At 41.2% G+C, this 18,654-nt stretch overlaps 1 protein-coding gene across 4 annotated transcripts in view; it reads right to left on the reverse strand.

The window, feature by feature from the left end:
* Positions 1-1,484: 1,484 nt before the first annotated feature.
* Positions 1,485-18,654, reverse strand: part of PRKCD (protein kinase C delta) — a 58,033-nt gene continuing 40,863 nt past the window's right edge. For 3 of the 4 annotated variants that reach the window (XM_030458524.1, XM_030458525.1, XM_030458526.1), the window contains exons 5-18: positions 15,228-15,384; positions 14,521-14,552; positions 13,756-13,841; positions 13,270-13,399; positions 12,526-12,626; positions 11,256-11,352; positions 9,687-9,820; positions 8,869-9,042; positions 8,262-8,353; positions 6,653-6,715; positions 4,430-4,568; positions 3,468-3,656; positions 3,089-3,217; positions 1,488-2,009 (exon numbers count right to left, since the gene is read on the reverse strand). In XM_030458524.1, coding sequence (XP_030314384.1) covers positions 1,851-2,009; positions 3,089-3,217; positions 3,468-3,656; positions 4,430-4,568; positions 6,653-6,715; positions 8,262-8,353; positions 8,869-9,042; positions 9,687-9,820; positions 11,256-11,352; positions 12,526-12,626; positions 13,270-13,399; positions 13,756-13,841; positions 14,521-14,552; positions 15,228-15,384 — 1,682 coding nt within the window. In that variant the 3' untranslated portion in view covers positions 1,488-1,850. Of the gene's footprint in view, positions 2,010-3,088; positions 3,218-3,467; positions 3,657-4,429; positions 4,569-6,652; positions 6,716-8,261; positions 8,354-8,868; positions 9,043-9,686; positions 9,821-11,255; positions 11,353-12,525; positions 12,627-13,269; positions 13,400-13,755; positions 13,842-14,520; positions 14,553-15,227; positions 15,385-18,654 lie in introns of all 4 variants that reach the window. The other variant, XM_030458527.1, reaches the window with a different exon arrangement.

Genomic DNA, 18,654 nt, shown 5'->3' on the forward strand with positions numbered 1-18,654 from the left:
CAGTGTTAGTGGTTGAATGGGAGATAATACTACTTGTTTTGGAGCTTTCAGGCTGCTTTCTGGATAAAATTCTTCAATACCTCCACTCCCTGTAGCACGAGGATGGCCCAGATGGCAATGCTTGAGTGAATCCATCCATTTGCTGTCTGCCAGGTGGCCCCTGGGCACATCAGGTCAGTGAAGGAGATTCCTGGAGCTGTGCGAGCTGTGAAAATGTCATTTCTGGTTGCTGTGAGGAGCTGACATCTGTGGCAGGGCAGTTCCCCACTCAGGTGGTGCAGTTACCACAGACAGCTGAATGGGACAAGTGCTGTTGAGGAGTTGTCACTGCTCCACAGAGGAAAGGTGTTGTAAGTGCCATGGGGCTGTTAGGAGCTGCACTTGTGACAGGAGCTGGTCCAGGTAAGTCAATGATCTGAAGGAGCTGCTGTGTGAAGACCAGGGTTCCCCTCTCAGCAGGTCTGGCAGCCTTCACCCCAGAGGGGAGCAGGTAAGTCCAGTGAGCAAAGCTTCCACAGTGCCAGCTCTGCTACTTGTAACTCATTGCAGCTTCTTGTGGTCCAAATGCCTTAAACACAGCCAAGCATCCATCACTCCCCTGGAAGCAGAGGAAATGTAGTGGAGAGTGGCAGTGCTGAGGTGACTGAGCAGGTTACTGGAAGGGGAAACCCAAGTTTGCTGCTCTCCCTGGCAGCAACTTGCAGCATCCTGTTTATTCCCCCTGTGATGGGGGTTTGTGTAGGTGAGCGTGATGGTTACTCTGTCTGTCTGTCTGGAAATGCCAACTGTGACCTGACTATTCCAGCTTAAATGTACTGTACACTTAAATACACAGTTCAGTAATGCCAGTAAAGCTTGGGTAGCAAGAAGCTAGAGCTGTTCTTTACCAGATAAACAAAGATGGTACTGTGTTTTTTTAAGCCCATAGGAAGGGGGTGAGAGTCCCCCTAAGAGCTCTACAGTGTTAGACAAATTGATACAAAAAAACTGGTACAGTTTGGGTTTTTTTTCAGCCTGCTCAACAGTTGAAAAAATTAAAATAATTTCCAATACTGTTACAAGGTGAAGAAAGCTTTTCAGGACCTTGCTTAATTATGTAGCTCATGTGCTGATTGCAACAATCATAAGAGTTTGGACAGAGCTTTGCATTACTTTTTTTCTTTCTTGTTAAAGATTAGAAACCTAAATTCAGAAGTGGGTATTGCAACAAAGCTGGATCTAGTGTAGTGCCATTTTTAGAGCAACACACTTTAGAAAGAAGCAGTGAGTTACCCCACAGCAGCTCCTGCTACACTGTCAATCTCTGCTTTTGAAAAGGTAGGACTTTCTTCTTCTTTCTTTTGGCTTATTCTCATAAAATACTTGTGCTATTTATTTAAATGATCAGGGCTTCTGAATGCTTATTTGTATTATTCAGTAGTTTAAAGAAAACTGGAGCTTAATTGTGTATTTTAGAAAAAAACCCCAAAACATAAAGCTGTGAAAGTTTTATGTGACTTTAATTGAAGACAAATAAAAGAACCAAGGGCTCAAACACATTTTAAAAAGACATCTAACAATGTCTTCTCTCGAGCAAAATATACAGCAGATTTATATATAAAACATAGCTACATTCAAGTACCAAACAGAATTTACATTTTCCCAAATAGAGAAAATAATGCACGTGATTCACATACCTTAAACCCAGCCATGCACAAAAGAACACTGCTGATAAGTCAGCATTTGGGCTAATTAATCACACTGCTGTGTATTATCTGAAGTACCGACAACACCACTGGAATGCACAACACTTGGGAGTCTGGGGTTTAGAATGTTTAACCCTGCTTTCAAGTCTGACTGTGTTCAGAGATTCATTTCTCTAAGATCTGTTCAAATTTAGTGTTGATAAAAGAAAATCCATCGAATGCAGACTGATCCATGGACTCAATCAGGTTCTTGTCACTGTAGGATAATTTTGGCTTCTCGCTCAGGAATTCTCTGTCAAAGTTGTTGTAGTCACTTGCTGACTTCTGTGTTAAACAGAGAGAAGGCAGCGTGAGACACACCTTGGCACTTCTTCCAGAACAAACTGCTTAAACATGAAAGGTTAGGGTTTCATTAGCTTACATGTAAGCTCAACATTTCTTGCCATTAACCAAAATTTTTTAAAGTCCTGAAGGCATTTTTACAGTCTGTACTTTTTCAGAGAGAAAAAACAATGCCCTATTGCAGCTGCTTTGTGTCTGCACAAAGTATTTGTGTAAGTTCCATTTATAAACCCCCGTTACTGAAGGCTGTGCTTTACACTTCCAAAGGTTGCTGTTGGTAGGACCCTTAGTTTTGATGGGGACATGCAACAAGAAGCCTTCCCTTCTTAAACAGGACAGCTCTCCTCCATGAGTAAGTAAGTACATTTTAAAGAGGCTGTGTTACCTCCAGATCATTTTATCTGTACTAGGAACAGGGTGGAGGAAAACTGGTTTAAATTTCTAACTGGGTGAGATGAAGCAGCAGCAGCATCCCCTGGTGCAATGCATGATCTGTTCTTCAGATACCTTTTCATGTAATGTTAGGCGTGTACATTGCAACTGTTTGAAGTTCAGTGGCACAGAGAGTGTCTTTGCATTTTGAGTGAGTTTGGAGCAGCACGTAGTTAATGCTCAGACAAAATGCCTGCAGGCAGCTACAGAGTGAGTAGCCTGAAGTTATTGGCCTTTCTCCCTTGTGGCATTACAAAGGAGAAAAATCGCAAGATTATCAACATTTCTAGCATCAAGGCATATAAAACATTCTGTTTTTTCAAAGATTCATGAAGAATGAGTATCAGAAATATTAGTCAGTTTTCCTGAGGATTATAGTAATATAAAGGAGCTCCTTGAGAGCGTACAGACAGACAGCTTTAATAAGGTTTCAGGGCAGCCAGAGGAATTTCGTGCACTTTTAGATAGTTGAACCATCTAAGAGCAATGGGCTTTGAGACAGGTAACTATTTCATTTATAAAAATGGGAGGAGAACCTTGCAGCAGGGTTGAGCAAATCTGAGACATCAGCTCTCACCCCTATGCTGATGTTTGTAGTCCTGCAACAGACCAAAGAACACCCCACATACCACTTTTGGCCTGAAGGGAGGATCCACCTCCCTCTTCTCTAGCGCCGTCCAGTTGATGGTTTTGAAGAAAGGATGGTCTCTGATATTCCCAGTAACCCCCAGTCGCCTTGTTGGGTCCCTTTCAAATAGCTGCAGGAGAAGATAACTTGGTAAAGCCTCATGTCTGTTGAAAGGTAGGTGCCATGGGAAGAATTAACAGCTATACTGCTAAAGAACAAAAGTTGCTAGCAATTAACTAACTGTTAGTAATTAAGGTGACCTGATGTACTATTTGAAAAAGTAACTTGCTTGCTGATAAACAGTTCCTTATAAAGCCTAAATTAGTCCCTTGCTGGACAAAACCAGTACTTTGACCCACCTGTTCCATCACCAGTCGTACCTTTTCTAAGATATCTTTTGATTCCTTGGTAATCCAGCGTGGGTAGTGAGGGGTGTCCACTCGGATTGACTCAAAGAGTTCATCTTCATCGTCCCCATGGAAAGGGGATTGTCCAATGAGCATCTCGTACAGCAGGACCCCAAATGACCACCAGTCCACAGAGAATGTGTACCTCAAACCTTGCAGGATCTTGTTCCATAGAAGAAGTACAAGCAATTAGCAAAAGGCAGCAGTATATACCAGATAAAAATAAATATATTTAGGGGAGTGACAAACAATCCAGCTGCTAGACAAATTGTTGACTACCAGTGGCACTTCTGTAGTTCAATCCCTGGCTGCTGTTCATGGAAATGTGGCAGTGGACAGGTCTGCTCTGATTCAGAAATTTTCTCCATTAACTTTAAATAACCACATACTTGGAAAACATCTTTAGTTTCTTTAGAAGATGAAGGGAGAAGCAAGTAGCAATGAGAAGTAGATTACTCCCAGACAGACTGTGACATAATTCATAGCTTTACCAGCTATCTACATTATTTAGACTACTTTTCAAATCAGATTAAAAACCAACTATGAACACAGGGAATTTTAACTTGGTGAGATTCCCCTTAGAAGCTGCTTTTGGCTTGAATTTTGGCTGTTTGCATGGGCACCAGCCTGCTCACCATCTGCAGCACATACACAATCATTTTGTGAGAGCCCCCTGTGTGTGCTGGCTGTAAAGGCACCAGGGAAAACGAGCTGTTCAAAACTCAAACATCTGAACATTTCAAAAACATGTTTTTTTTTAAACCTGCAGCTAGAGGATACTTAGAAATCTCAGGTAACTTCTAGAGAGAACTCAGATTTAATTCAGACTTAATTTTCTGAACTATGACTCTACAAGGGGATGATTAATCACAGTGGCCATTCTAATACAGGTGTATTAAATCCATGCCAGCAGCATGTGCCAGTTCCATACTGACCTCAGGAGCAATGTAGTCTGGGGTCCCACAGAAAGTGCTTGCCTTGTTGTCACCAACAACATTCTCTTTGCACATTCCAAAATCAGCTATTTTGATGTGGCCTTCTTTATCAAGCATCACATTGTCCAGTTTTAGGTCTCTGCAAAAAATGTTCAAAAAAAAAAAGTTATTTTAAGGACAATTGATTTTTTTTTTTTTAATTCGGTGCATGCAGGTTCTTGACTGATAAACACCTGCCCCACATTATACAAAGAGGCTTTTCAAGAAAATAGTTATCCATCAACACAATACATACAAAAATAGTACTTTTGTACTTCAAAGGCAGCAGGGAGAAGGGAAGAATTCTCTCGTCACAGTAAATAAGAGGCTGAGGTGAATATATATAATGTGTAACCTTAATCTTCAACAGTTGCTTTCACAACCAAAAGCACACCCTGTGCTTTTGTTGCTTCTGGAACAAGGTGTGAGGTACCACTCCACCAGCTGACACAGCAGGGCTATACCAACTCCCTTGTTTAAAAGGATTGTTGGATTCTTAGGGCACTTGGCAGAACATGAATGTTCAAAGCCTGCCCAAGTGTTACCAGTACCTGCAACTTGTTCCTAGTTACAGCACGAGAGTTTTCCTGTGTTGTGGCCACCATCTATGAAGTGTCCTATTCATGTCTTTTTTCAGAGTAACACTATTAAATCAAGTCAGAACTTCTTAACAGCAGTTTCCAAAAGCTACATTCCCTCCCTTTGGCTGTGCTGCACTTTTTTTGTCCCTCTGGCTGCAAAAGCACATACCAAGGAGGGCAGGCTGAAGAGACACACAACAGCCCTTCTGCTTACCCAGAAAGACTTGAATAAAGCAGATAATTACACATGGGAACAGAGGAGTCTTCTCTCCTTGGTCACTTGGGTTTGCAGTATCAGCTACTTAGGGTGAGCTGCAGCTTGAACCAAGAGTCCCTGATCTAATGCTGTGCACCAGAAATCTTTGATCTTTGGACATCAGCTGCTGTTCACCTGAGTAAATCAAATGTACTGGAGATGGGGAAGACTCATGGTAAGTGACTTGGAGCACTGCACTTGCCTACCTACAAGTTTTAAAGTCTCTTGTATGGATGTGCCCTCCTTGCCTATCTAAACCTGCTCCAAGTGAAGGGCTGTGCTTACACTGGTAAACATCCTGGATAAGACAGAGGAAAAAACATCCCTGTTTTTGCTGGCATCTTGCTGGAAAATAGTACTGGTGCTCCCAAAATGCTTCATGCTCTGGAATCTCCCTCCAGCAACATTCTATTTTAATACCAGGAAATCTAACAGCAAGCCTAAAAATGCTCTAGAAAATCTGGGATGGAAGGATTTCATGCTGATGGTGGAGTTTGATCCTTTCCTGTATAGAAGGAGGCAGTGGGAAACAGTTGGGTGCATCAGGTACCTTCCTGGGTTATGTCTGTCTTTGAGAGGCAGCATCATCCTTCTGCCCCCAGCATTCCTCTGATGTTCATCCTCTTTACAAACACTTGTGAAATACTGGCCTCTAATTTCAGAAAACTGCTTTAAATGGTGGATGCTCCAACAGCTGCCTCCCGTTTCTAGAAAGGGAGATGGACAATACCAGATGTTTTGGGGCAGCTTTACCAGAGTCTCCTTGTGTAACTCACTCCTAAGCCTGCAGCTGTAACCCCCATTGTACCTGTTTGCTACAGAGGTAAGAGCTACCTGAGCCAGTGCTTGAGCTGGAAAAAGGAAATGAAGAGGAAAACTCCATTAAAAAACCCAACTTCTGATCTCTTGTAGCATGGATTTTTACAGTAAGAAGCAGCTGATCAGGATCTGTCCCCTGATGTTCCCTCCTGGTGAGGCAGAAACACCAACGCTGTGGTTTCAACAGAAGGCAACAGCACACAGCTTCCACCTTGGTGGCTCTCACAAGGCTGGTAGGAACTGATAACCTCAAGGCCCCTCTCCCTTGCCTCCAAACTAAATTGACTTATGATTTGAAGGCAGTGTTTAAAAATAACTGAAACAAAACCACCTTTGTGTAACATAAATAACATTCCATCATTATGGTTGCCAAGGAAAAAACACAGAGATAGATTTATCTGGGGCATATTAATGCCCTCAGAACAACATCAGATCTCTGACAGGCAGCCTGGGTACATCACTCAGTAATTCAAAGCTGCATGAAGTGCCAAGACAATTCACAGGTCCCACACTGGAGCTGGTACTCACCTATAAATAATGCCTTTGCTGTGAAGAAACTGTAGCCCACATAAAATTTCAGCTCCATAAAACCTGAAAAGACAAAAACATCTTCTGGCCTGTCTTGCTCAGTTAAAACAGTCAATGCAGCTGGCCAGAGGGGCAGCTGCACACATGTTCATGGCATGAGAACTACTGTACATGTCTTTAAATACTGATATACCTGTATTTCTGTGCCTGGGTGCTGTGAGCAGCAAGTTAATCCCTTCCCCACACAGCTGCAGTATCTAATGCCAAACAGTAGAGGGGACATGACAGCAATTTGCCTTAATGCTTCATCCCACTTCCATGAAGGAACACTGTCCCCCTGCTACTCTTTAATGTTATCAGTGACATCCATGTGCCTTTGGAAAGAAGCAGGCAGCTTGCAGGATTGCTTTAGGAGGGACCAGGCACTGATGGCTGAGTGAAATACAGAGCTCACCTCTGTCCCTCTGCACCTTCCCAGCTGCAGCAGACAGACTGAAAAGCAGCATCACATTAAGGGCATTCTCCTCAAAAAATAAGGTGATAATCCAGAGAATATAAAGGAAAATGCTAAAAGAATGCTTCTCCCTGCCCCTAGACTGGATTAAAAGAGGTTGTGGGGTTGGCTTATTCGTTTTTTTTAATTGAACAAATACAAAACTATTTCCATTTCTGTATAGCAGAATGAATGTTTGATCCAAAGCTTCAGAAATCAGTACAGATGCCAAGAGAGGCTGCCAGGAGCAGAGATGTTTGCTGGAATGCAGGTAAGCTGGAGGGGCTTCTTCCAGATTTTTGCTGGGGAGAGTGGGCAGGGAGCTTGCCCTGACCTCTAAAGCTGGCAGCTGCCCAGCCACTCTGTGCCAGACCCCTTGACCTGATCCCACCCTGTTGGTGTTGCACAGAACAGTGCAGAGGAATAAGGCACTTTCCAGCCTGGTTCTGCAGCAGCACTGGTGTGTAGGGGTAGGTCCACTACCCTGCACTGTTACTTTTAGGGTCTTGCACCCATCCATTGAATAATACAATGAAACCCTCATGCTTTGGGGTGAGAGAGGTAGAAACTGACCTGAAACTAAAAATTGTGATTGGCAAAGTAACAGTAACACAATAGTTCTGCCTTTGCTAAGACTTCAGCCTTAAGAATCTTTGAGCCATAGGTAACTGACCCACTTGCACCTGCTAAACAAAGTGCTTACCCAGTTCATTAGCATCTTGTGGAGTGTGCAGGTTAGCCTGTACCATCATGTGAACTGAGCAATACTAGTAATATAAACGTTGGGCTTCTTGCCCATACTATTTTCCAATTTTTCCATCCAAATTCCACTCCTAATACCCTGGAGCTGTACCCTTTGCTTTGCATTGCTGGCTTGTGCTAAGGTTGATTTAGCATCTCTAGGTACAGGTATCCCATAAAGTAAAACATCACACTGCTACATAAATTAGGAAAATCTACCTCCGTGCATCATTAAATGAGCTTATTCATTGTATTAAACCAGTGCCTAGAAATACCTTTTCAATCATCAGCCACTGAAACTTGAGGCACATAAGTGGTCAGAATTAGAAGCATTAAACCCACAGAAAGAGATAGGAATGGAAGGGATGGACTTACGTTGCTCTGTAGAGATCAAAGCGCCCCTTGTCCTGTATGTGGAACATCAGATCCCCCCCGTTCAGGAACTCCATAACAAAGAACAGATGATCCTGTTTGCAAACAACCAGAGCACAGAAAAATCACTGATGCTATCAGCCACGTACGAAGCAGAGATTTTGCCACTGATGACCAAACAGCCACTTTCCTTCCCTCCTGAAGTGTTTCTCTATTTCATGCTCCCGAGTAACCAGGTCCTGTATTGTAAAGCTAAACAGTTGATCTTATATTGTGTGGAGTTATACATTTAATAAAAATATACGTTTAAAAAACTTAACCTGTGGCAGTCATCTTTTTTTCCCCTCACTGAAGTTAAAGCTCAGATCAAGGATTTAAATTAAACTGCCTCTTATACCAGATGGCATGGATGTTTCTGTGCTCAGTCTGTTCTCATCAGTACATGTGGGGTTATATCTACTTTCCACAAGGCTTGTGAACTACTGCACAGAGCACAAGAAAAGGAAATTTAATTCTTGCTACATAACTAAATGTTGCCTTCACTTGACTGCTGGTAGCAGCATCCATTGGAAGGCTAAATCTGTTCTGTTGCCATTGAGCTTTTTCTTACCTTTGTCTGAAACGTGCAGTAGAGATGTGTGAGGAATGGATTTTCCCATGCCAGTGCTAGGACCCTCTTTTCCACCATGGTACATTCCACATCATCATCAATTAACACCACATCTTTTTTCAGAGCTTTGATAGCAAAGAATTCATTCTTCCCTTTCAGCTCAGCAAGCAGAACCTACAAGAAAATGGAAGATGAGGTTACAGCATGTGTAGGGCAGACTGCTACTGATGATATTAGTAAAGGGAAGTCCAAGGTGTTTATAGCAGGTGAAATGACAATTAAAAAAACATTTATATGGCAAAGATGAGTGAGGTTTGGGAAGATGGAAGTTGCTGGGATTAGAGATGAGGAGATGTGGCTCAAGGATAAGGTAACACAGGCTTCCAGGGCAGCTTCTCTGTCAATGACTTGTGAGTGTACAGACAGATGTGTGGAGCTCATTCCTTCTTTAGAGCTGTAGTTTCACAGGCCAGGGCAGGCAGAGGTCCTGCTGCTCTCACATCTCCCCGGGCCATTGCACTGGGGCATCAGGCAGTGTACAAACATAAAATATCCTTTTTGCACTGTGGTGCAGGAAGGGCAATTCCTCTGCTTTGATACTGCGTCACTGAAAAACTATTGTGCAGGATGAATCACTTGAGTTTAGACAAGATTTAGGTGATGAATTTCTGTGGTCCTTGACAAGGGTGGCTGTATTCAATCCTGTTAAAAGTTTCTGTACCCCAGTCTAACCATTTTCTGGTTAATGAAAATAGCCCCTCACATTGCAGAGATCAAGCAAGGCAATCAGTCACCAGCTCTATGAGTTTGTTACATACCTTTCCAAAACTTCCTTTCCCTAGTACTTTATGGAGGACAAAGCTTTCTATGTTGAATTTTCTCCTGCTTGCAATCCGTGATGCTGTCTTGGCTGTGTTTCCCTCCCAGAGTTTATCGTACTCGCTGCTATCTGCTAAGTGAAACAGGGAGTTTAAAGTTCAAAATAAGCAGAAATACTGCATGACTCTGATCCCCTGCTAGGAACTCAGTCCTGACATGGTACTGCAATGCATTTGCTGCTGGAACACCAGATCTAAACAGAAGGGTCAACTACTGTAGTTCATAACAGAGTTTAAATCACAAGTTTAAAATACTTGACAGCATTGGATTTTAATTGAATCTGTGACTGTTTCTGATGCTGGGTTTAAGCAATACTTGGGCATTATAGAAATCAAAGGCCCTAACTTTCCCCTATGACTGTGATACAGAGCATAATTTGGAGAAAAAGATAAAAGGATTGCTTGTAAACAAATTATTTCTCTTCTGTTAGCAGAACAGCCTAAGCAGAGAGGCCAACAGGAGCTGATTTATGCTAAGAAAGATGATGAAATAGGTTAATCCTGATTATATCCTAAAATTAATAACTATCTTTTATTGACCTCTGCTGCACAGAGCTGCTGGGTCACTAACAAGGCACTGATGATCATCATGAGATGATCCCATGCAGCCCCCATGAGCTGCCCAGCATCTGCCATAACCCAGGGAGGAGGGGTTTATTGCTTAAACCCCTACTTCATATTAACCCAAAACACCCTTTTTTTAAACTTTGCTCTGGCAAACTAGAGCAGGTTTGTTAAGTAGTATCAAAATAATATTCTTATCGGGCATTTTGGCTGAATTTGTTCAATGCATGGATCAATATATTAAACCCTCCAAACCACAGTTATCTCTTACTGAGCCTGGTGATTTCCATCTGGTAAAATGTTACTTCTACTGTTGCATTTATTTTTGCATAGCTTATCATAGCTTAACACATATGAAAATAAAGCTTATACAGTGGTAGAACTCCTTAGCAATAGTGAAAAAAAACAAACAAAACCCAACAAACTTTACTCAGAACCTGTAGAGACAGGATTCCAGGTACTAATAAAACTATTACAGCTGTTTAATCTCCTAAAATAGATCCTAAAACTACACGCTAAAATAGATAAGCACTTCTCATAAGTTTCTAATGGTTTGTGAACAAATAAAGATTATCAATGATGTGCATGAAATTCCAGTCACAGGAGGGAAGCACATTGTACATGTGTGTGTCTGCTTAGTCAGCTGTCATCAGACCCATCAGGGCACCTGTGCTGCAGCACACACAGAGGAAAGCATTTTTGGCAGAAATGTGGCTTTGCTCGTAGCCTAAAAAGTGCAGGTGTTTGTGAAAGGTTATATAAGCAGCCAGGAGACAGAAAATGAAAAGCATGCATGTATGTTCTTTAGCAGTGTCTATTACAAATAAATATGGCAAGACAAATAGCCTAACCTAAGGCAAGAATGAATTGCTACTGAAGTTGTTAAGTTTGTGTAGTCTGGTAGGTAAATAAATGGCTAAGTTAAAATATTATAGCTCTCCTCACCTGTTGTGTCTCCTCCTGGAGCTCTGTGTTTCTTATCAAAATCTTGATAAACACCAACACTTTCTACAGATCCAGAGTCAGACCTTCGTGTAGATTTCTGAGGAGGAGGGGATCATTTTAAATGATATTTGTACTACTACTTTAGAAATACTTATAACTATAGCTGTTAAATTTAACGTGATGGCAGTATAAACTTTTGTTTTTAATTATTGATTTCTAGTACATATATTTTCTCAGGAAGTCTGGTTCATAGACTATTAAGTCACATTCTTTACATCTTCAGACCAGCCAATTGTTTCACATCTTTCACTGCAAGAAAATACACCACTGAAATCCCTGAACAGTCTACAATGTCTTGCTTGTTGCAAAATTATTAAAGGTACAAAGTTTGAAAGTGAAAAGCATTTAAGCTGTGTGAAAATATCCCCTGTTATGTTCATTTGAAACAGGAGATGGGATTTGCTGTCATACTGGACACACTGAAGTCATTATCTATGTGTGACATCCATCTTTAGCACATGGAAACAAATTTTTTGCATGGGAAAACCCCTGGATCAAATTTCAGTAATGAAAATATTGAGCTTTTCAGTGCTGTGAAAGAGCTGGAGCAAAAGCTCTCACTATTTTCAAAGTAAATATCCTGTGAAAGCTTAGAATACTGATCACTCAGCTCAGGAGGAAATACCATTGGCTTTTGTGATATATTTTCCTGTTTTATTTCAGAGCCTGTGTCTGAATCTTCATTTGCAAGTCAGCAGTCTACAACAAGAGACAGCCATGCTGCAGCAGGAAATGAGCAATGTAAACTCTGGGGCCAGTGTTATTCCAGAGGAGTTTTCTCTGTGTTTGTATCAGATTAATAAAAATGTAGTCTATCTGGTATATTTCTCCTTTATTGAGTTTTAGCATTCAAGTGGAATTCTAAAGTTGAAGCAAGGAAAAAGAGAGTTCAGAGTTATGATACCACTATTTAAATAATTCAACTGAAGGGGAGAGAATAACCTTGGCACCACAGAACAAAGCTGGATTCAGGAAACTGCTCACCTTTTAAAAAATTCTTTGTTAAGTGGGATTATTTTTCTGAAATCTCAACCTCAGGCTACTGACTTCTGTATTAGTCTCTTTGCAGGTCAAATTAAAAAGAGAAAGCTGTTTGTGTTTCCTCCATTCCAAACTCAGTTTCCATGAGAGTGATACAGAAAAAATAAAGTAAAAAGCCAAAAATGCTCCAGAAACAACCAATTAACTGATAAATAGCAACACAACATACCTGGCTAACTTGATTTAGAGCTTCAGCTAGCAGCTTCTGGTTTATGCCACATAAGTTTGCCACCTTCTTCTGGCATTTATGATGCACGTTCATCCCACATTCTGAAAGAAATGGAAAGACAGTTACACAAGCAACAGGAAAACACTGTCTGGCATGACAAGAAAAAAGGCTCTTTCTCTACATGGGTCAGAAACTTTATTATAAGACCAGAGAGACATGGATCTATCACTGTTAATAAACTTGCAATTTTCATCTTTAACTCAATGGCTTTAACTTCAAGGCCACAAAAATTATTCAAAAGGTAAAGGCTCCAATCATCATTACCTTCCTCTCAAAATCTGTTACAGTAAAGATCATGTTGCCTTTTTTGTGGGAGAATTACAAACCCCATATTTACAGTAAACACCCTGGCTACACTTCTTGGTGTTCCCTTGAGTCAGACTCACCTGATTTCAGCTGTTCCCAGAGCAGCAGTTTTGATTGTACTCAAGCTCACACCTCTGCAGCACATTTTCTGGCTGCAGCAGAAGCTCACCTTGGCTGGGCTGTTCCAGAAGCCAAGTGCCTGTCTCTCTCTAGCACAAAATCTTTTTCAACCACGCATGGATGAGATTAATCCCTTTCTATGTAACACACATTTTCACACACACAGTGCGTGCCAAGAGCTGTTCTCTTGGGGGTTTGAGGGGGAGAGACTTGACTGTAAGAGCCTGGAGAAGTCCCAGCTGCCTCCATCCTCCATACCTTCACATTTGAGTCCTTGTTTGACCAGCCCCCAGAGCAGGCTGCCACAGTGGTCACAGAAGGTGGGGCTCATGTAGTTGTAAACTTTGAAGCGATGAGGCATGTCAATGTTGAACCTTTCCTTCTGAAACTGAGGATGGGGAGAGGGGTGAGGTACTCTACCCAAAATAGGACCAACTTCTTACAGGAAACAGCTTGGACATTACAAAACTACAACGATTTCATCTGGAATACCCCAGTCTCAACAGCCCTCATCTACAGAACCTGCCCTTCAAATAGTACCCACCCCCTGGCAGGGCTTTTAAATACATTTCTTGCTTTAAAGTTTCATCCACTACACATTACATATAATGTTCAAGGGTAGTAACTTGTGTTGTACGTCCAAGCACCTCCCACATGGGTGTGGCTGTTCCTATACAAGGTTTTGTTAGTTCAGCAGTGTTTAATTACATAATTACACTCTAAATACACCTTTCCAGTTCTTACCATTGTGTCCCTGCTGTTGGCTGCAGTGCCAGTACACCTCCCAATGATTTTATCAATACATTTCTTATGAATAGCAGCATTGCATTCTTCAAGACATGCACAAGAAAAAAAAAAAAGGATTTCTTCAGACAATAAATACATGGGATGAGGTGTTTGCATTTCATAGCATAAGGTGAGGAAGTGCACACCTTTCCAGCATTCTATACACACCAAAACCTTTCTTTTCTATCAAGATGAACTTTTTAAAGCAGCTTCCTCCCCATTTTCTTTTTACATGATCTCTGTTTCCAAACAAAATCTGTCACCACTAGGAAATGCCACCAGCACTGGATAACAGAAGGACAATATTATGCTTTTGAGTTTATCAAAGGGGATATCTGCCCTATTGTTTCAGGCAATGCACAGAGATCCATGCTAAGTCAAAAGGACTTTTCAATTCTGCTGTAAAACCCATAAATAACTGCAATTAATTTTAGAAAATGTTTCATAAAAACTGCTCTCAGAAATCAGTGCAACTTTTCAGCTGCATTCCCATTCACTTATGGGAAGATTAATTAAGTCAAAACCTTGATACTAAAAAATCAGATAGGGATCATAATTAGACAGCATTAGATTGTCATGCAAGACTGATGTTTAATACTTGCTACTACCTATAGTTGTGATGCACCATGCCATGCACATATTCAAAAAGATTTTTCAACAATAACTAGTAAATCTACAGGTCACTGTGGAAAGTGGTAGAAGAAGAAAGTAAAATTAACTTACGCCTACATTTGTATCCCTGCTTGTTGAGTCCCCTGGAAAACAAATTGCAAGGAAGGAAATAATTAAAGAATGTATTTGCCAGGATTAAAGGTAGATTATTTAGTTTTATTTTTACCATGCCAACCCATCAATCCTTTGCCTATGGAAATATTTTTTCCAATTAAAAACTGGTCTAATTTCTGCTACTCAGAATCCTCTCTTAGGAAGATAAAGTTCAGAAGATAAAAGAGTGTATTTCAGTAGACCAGCAAATTAGGAGAGAAACCCAGAAAAGCCAAGGTTTCAATCACATGGGAAATCCTCCTGGGCTGACTTGCTAGGACAGTGGCTTTACTATGAAAGAGATCCAGCTTTGTGCTCTCTATGGCTCTTTACTATCAGCCACTTCACATCTCAAACTTTGCACATTATATTCTCAGCTCCACCCATCTCACTCTCCTGTGAAACAGCTCCTGTTGATCAGGGGCCAGATTCACTTGATGCTGATGAATTTTTGATAATTATTTCAGTGGCAAAATTGTTCAAGTTCTATTTTTCTAATATGAAAGAGACAACCACAGTTCTTAGATACAATGATACTCTTCATAAAGATATTACTTTCATTTCCCAACACATGATTTTATATATCATGTTTTGTCTTAATGTACCTGAAGTGAATTTAGCAATTAGACTTTCCAGATGGGGGAAGTTCAGAGTTTCCTTCTTACCATACAAAGTCTTTGCAGACGGAGCAAAATGTTGGTTGTCCAAAGAAGGTAGCAATAAATTCATGATTTTTGATGTAGTGGATTTTGGCTTGCTTGATAGCTCCTCTCCTGTTCATGGTTACTTTGCCACCATCCTCCCTCATTGACTGTTTGCAATCTAAGAGGGAGACAAGAAGACACTTTTAATACTTTAAGGCATTACAAAGATTAATATTTGCTTCACAAAAACATTCAGTTTTCTGAATTTCTGTTCCACAGTAGTGCTTCTATTTATTTTAAACCTGCATTCTGCAGACTTCCAGCCCACCAAGGGTAGAAGAGGTGTACACACTGATTCCTAAGCTGTCTCCATGTCCTTGTTTGTAAATTATTCCTTCTCCTGCTCACTCAGAAGAAGCCTTCAGCAAATGAGCTGAGAGGAAGAAGCAGGAATGGATTACAGTCTTGCTAGAGAAATGACAACTATGTTGTTTTCTGGAAAAAAAAAAGAAGCTCCTATACATTATGTGATTCATGCACAAGAGAATTAAATGTTGTATTAGAAGCAGGAGGGTCTTCTTCAGCAGAAGCCTTTTCATGCCCCACATGCCTTACTGAACCAGGACTAGAACAGAAATGCAGATGAAGTGCTGCAGGACCTCCTGAATCACCACTGGACCAAGCTCCTGTAAGATGGGTTCCTTCCAGCCTCCAGGATCATTAAGCAGTGAGAACACAGGAAACTTTCAATTAGACATTTCCATTATGCTACCTCATAACAACTCTTGATGCTGTCTCTCAACATGTCCCAGTTCTACTTTCTGCTCCCAGCCCCCACAGGGTTACAGTATGGAGCACTATATGGTGCTATAGCAATCATAGTAAGGAATGTGTATATATTGTAGCATTTAATACCAAATACATAGCAATCCCATACGGTATAAGCCAAGAAATAAAGCAACAAAAAAATTCTCAGGCTCTGGGTCCAACTGGCTCACACAGGTTCTCCATTAGAGGTGATAGGTATTTCCACTCATTTCCAAGGAAGTTTGGAAAAACAAGTACTTTGTGTCTCAATTTTTCAGGCACAATACAGACAATATAGTCTGACATATATTTTTAAAAGAATAGGAGGAGTTTGCAACAGAGGAAATCCCATGAAGCTGTACCAAGAGAGGCTGGGTAACTGGTGATTCAACCCTAGGACACCTTTCTTGTCAACAGAGAGGAGCTGTCGAGGGACAATCCCATCCAGCAGGGAAAGATAAAAACCAGAATCAGCAAGAGAAAGCTGATCAACTCTGGCCAGTGGGTGCCAGTCTGTAAGAAATGTGGACATGGTTTAGGCTGACAGGAGATTGTCATTTGCACGGTGAGAGTTCCCACAACAACAGAGTAAGGAAAAAGACAGAAAAGCAATGTTCCCATTATCAATACAATGGGGTTTTATTTGCTCCATTGGATTGCTGCCTTTTGTCAGTATCAGTGGGAGATTTGCTTTTCATACTGATAGAAGAGGTTTGTTTCCTTTTCCAATTCACACTAACCACAAAGCCTGAAATTATTGTGAGGTTACCCAGGAGCTCTGTATTTCTTGTTGCCAGCTGTGCTTGGTTTATGTCTCTTTATTAGCTGTCTGCCTCCAGTACTATCCCAACAGACAGCTGCCCATAGAATACAGTCTCTCATTTGATGCCATTTGTGTCCTGAACTCATTTATCAAGTCACAGCCAACAGCAACCAGAATGCAGCAGCATGTACTGTCTTAGAAAAGATAGGACAACATCAACTTGGAGATTAAGGAAAGACTAGGCATATGAGTGAAAAGAAAGATTAAAAAAGATCGCTGGGTTTTGCTTCTAGATATTAATGCTATTTTCTGAGAAAATGGACACCTGATTCAGAGAAAAACCATCCTGCCTCCCCTCAGAACATGCACTGCAACACCCTGGCACTACACACACCACTGAGCCATCCCTTCCTCTCCGGAACAGGATTAATTTCTGCTGTTCAAACAGACTGCAGAGTTCACCCAACAAAAACTCCCATCAGCTGCTGAGCTTCAGCTTGTTGAAGTCTGCAAACAGTGCTATCTCTTTGTTTAATCCTGCTGAGCAAATAGACAGACCTCACCCACTGCTCCTCAGTGCTTCAGGGAAACCACAGACTGAAATGTGAATGCAAGGAAGTCGGGAATACTTCATAGTGCTTACTGCATGAACAGGATGTCTTCACATGGGTGATTTAATCAGTAACAGCAACAAAGCAGAGAAGCATGTATTCTGAGGAGATAACCAGTGATAGAGCAGATTAAGGGACAAAAGCCTCCCTCCCACAGTCACACAAGCAAACCAAGTGTTTTTAGTGAGGAACTAACAGGATTCACCAGGTGAACAGGACGTGGCTTCCTCTCATGCTGAAATACTGGTAGCCATTTAGTACTGCTGACACTGTGTGCAAAGTTCTCTGACAAAATCTGATCAGGATATGGGGAACTCTGGTGTTTCCTCCCTGTCCTCCAGTGTCCTGGCACACTACCAATGACACTGACAGAAATACCTAAGTCTGGCATCTGTTTTGAGGGGGCAATTAATAAGCTAACTTTGATTTGTACAAATAAAAAAAAGATTACAATTCTCTTAAACTGTGAAGTATGCTTGAAAACAGCAAAACTTAAAAATCTGCACGTGGGGACTAAGTCTTCAGAGCCAGCTGCCTTATTAAATACCTTTGCCAAAACCAACCAATATACTAAAATATAGCTGAAAACATTTTTGTATGCTTCAGAAGAAGCTGAGAGGTTTGGACAGCAGCTGTAAGTCAAATGCACCTGAAGCTGAGATTGCTCTGTAATGATAGTGTGCTTCATTTCAATTTACTACCTGTGTGTTTAACAAGTTATTTTTAATGTGTAAATTACCTTTAATGTGTATTGCTCCAGAGTTTTATGAGGTTCAGCCAACCATGGACTCAACTGGGAGATAGAAGCTTTATCTCAAAGACACACAGACAATTAGTAGCTCCAAGGAGGTAAATTCCCTAACAAATGCAGGGATGCAGGGCAGGGATGAGAAGGGGGCAGAAAGGCTCCCCCCTACCCCCCTCAAGGAAGCCAGGATTTCCACAGATGAAACATTTGTCCTGGGCTGGCACACAGTCAGAAACTGTCATGTACAAAAAAGCTGATTCAGTGGTCAGAATTCAGGTGACCTCTGAAGCCTGGACCAAAAATTAATCATTTTGGACACAGCACATACCATTAAACATAACCTATTTCCTCTACTGGGAGCCCTGGTTAATATTTATCATTGATTATGTATTTCAAGGTCCTCTCTCAAAACTTTCAACCAATCTGACAAAAGCAGCCAGAACTCCTCCCTGCCCTACGCCCATCAAGAAACCATTAAGCCCATCTGTGAATTGAGAGGGCTCCTCTCCAGGAGTGCTG

Source organism: Calypte anna, chromosome 12 (genome assembly GCF_003957555.1).
Source record: "Calypte anna isolate BGI_N300 chromosome 12, bCalAnn1_v1.p, whole genome shotgun sequence".
Lineage (NCBI taxonomy): Eukaryota > Metazoa > Chordata > Aves > Apodiformes > Trochilidae > Calypte > Calypte anna.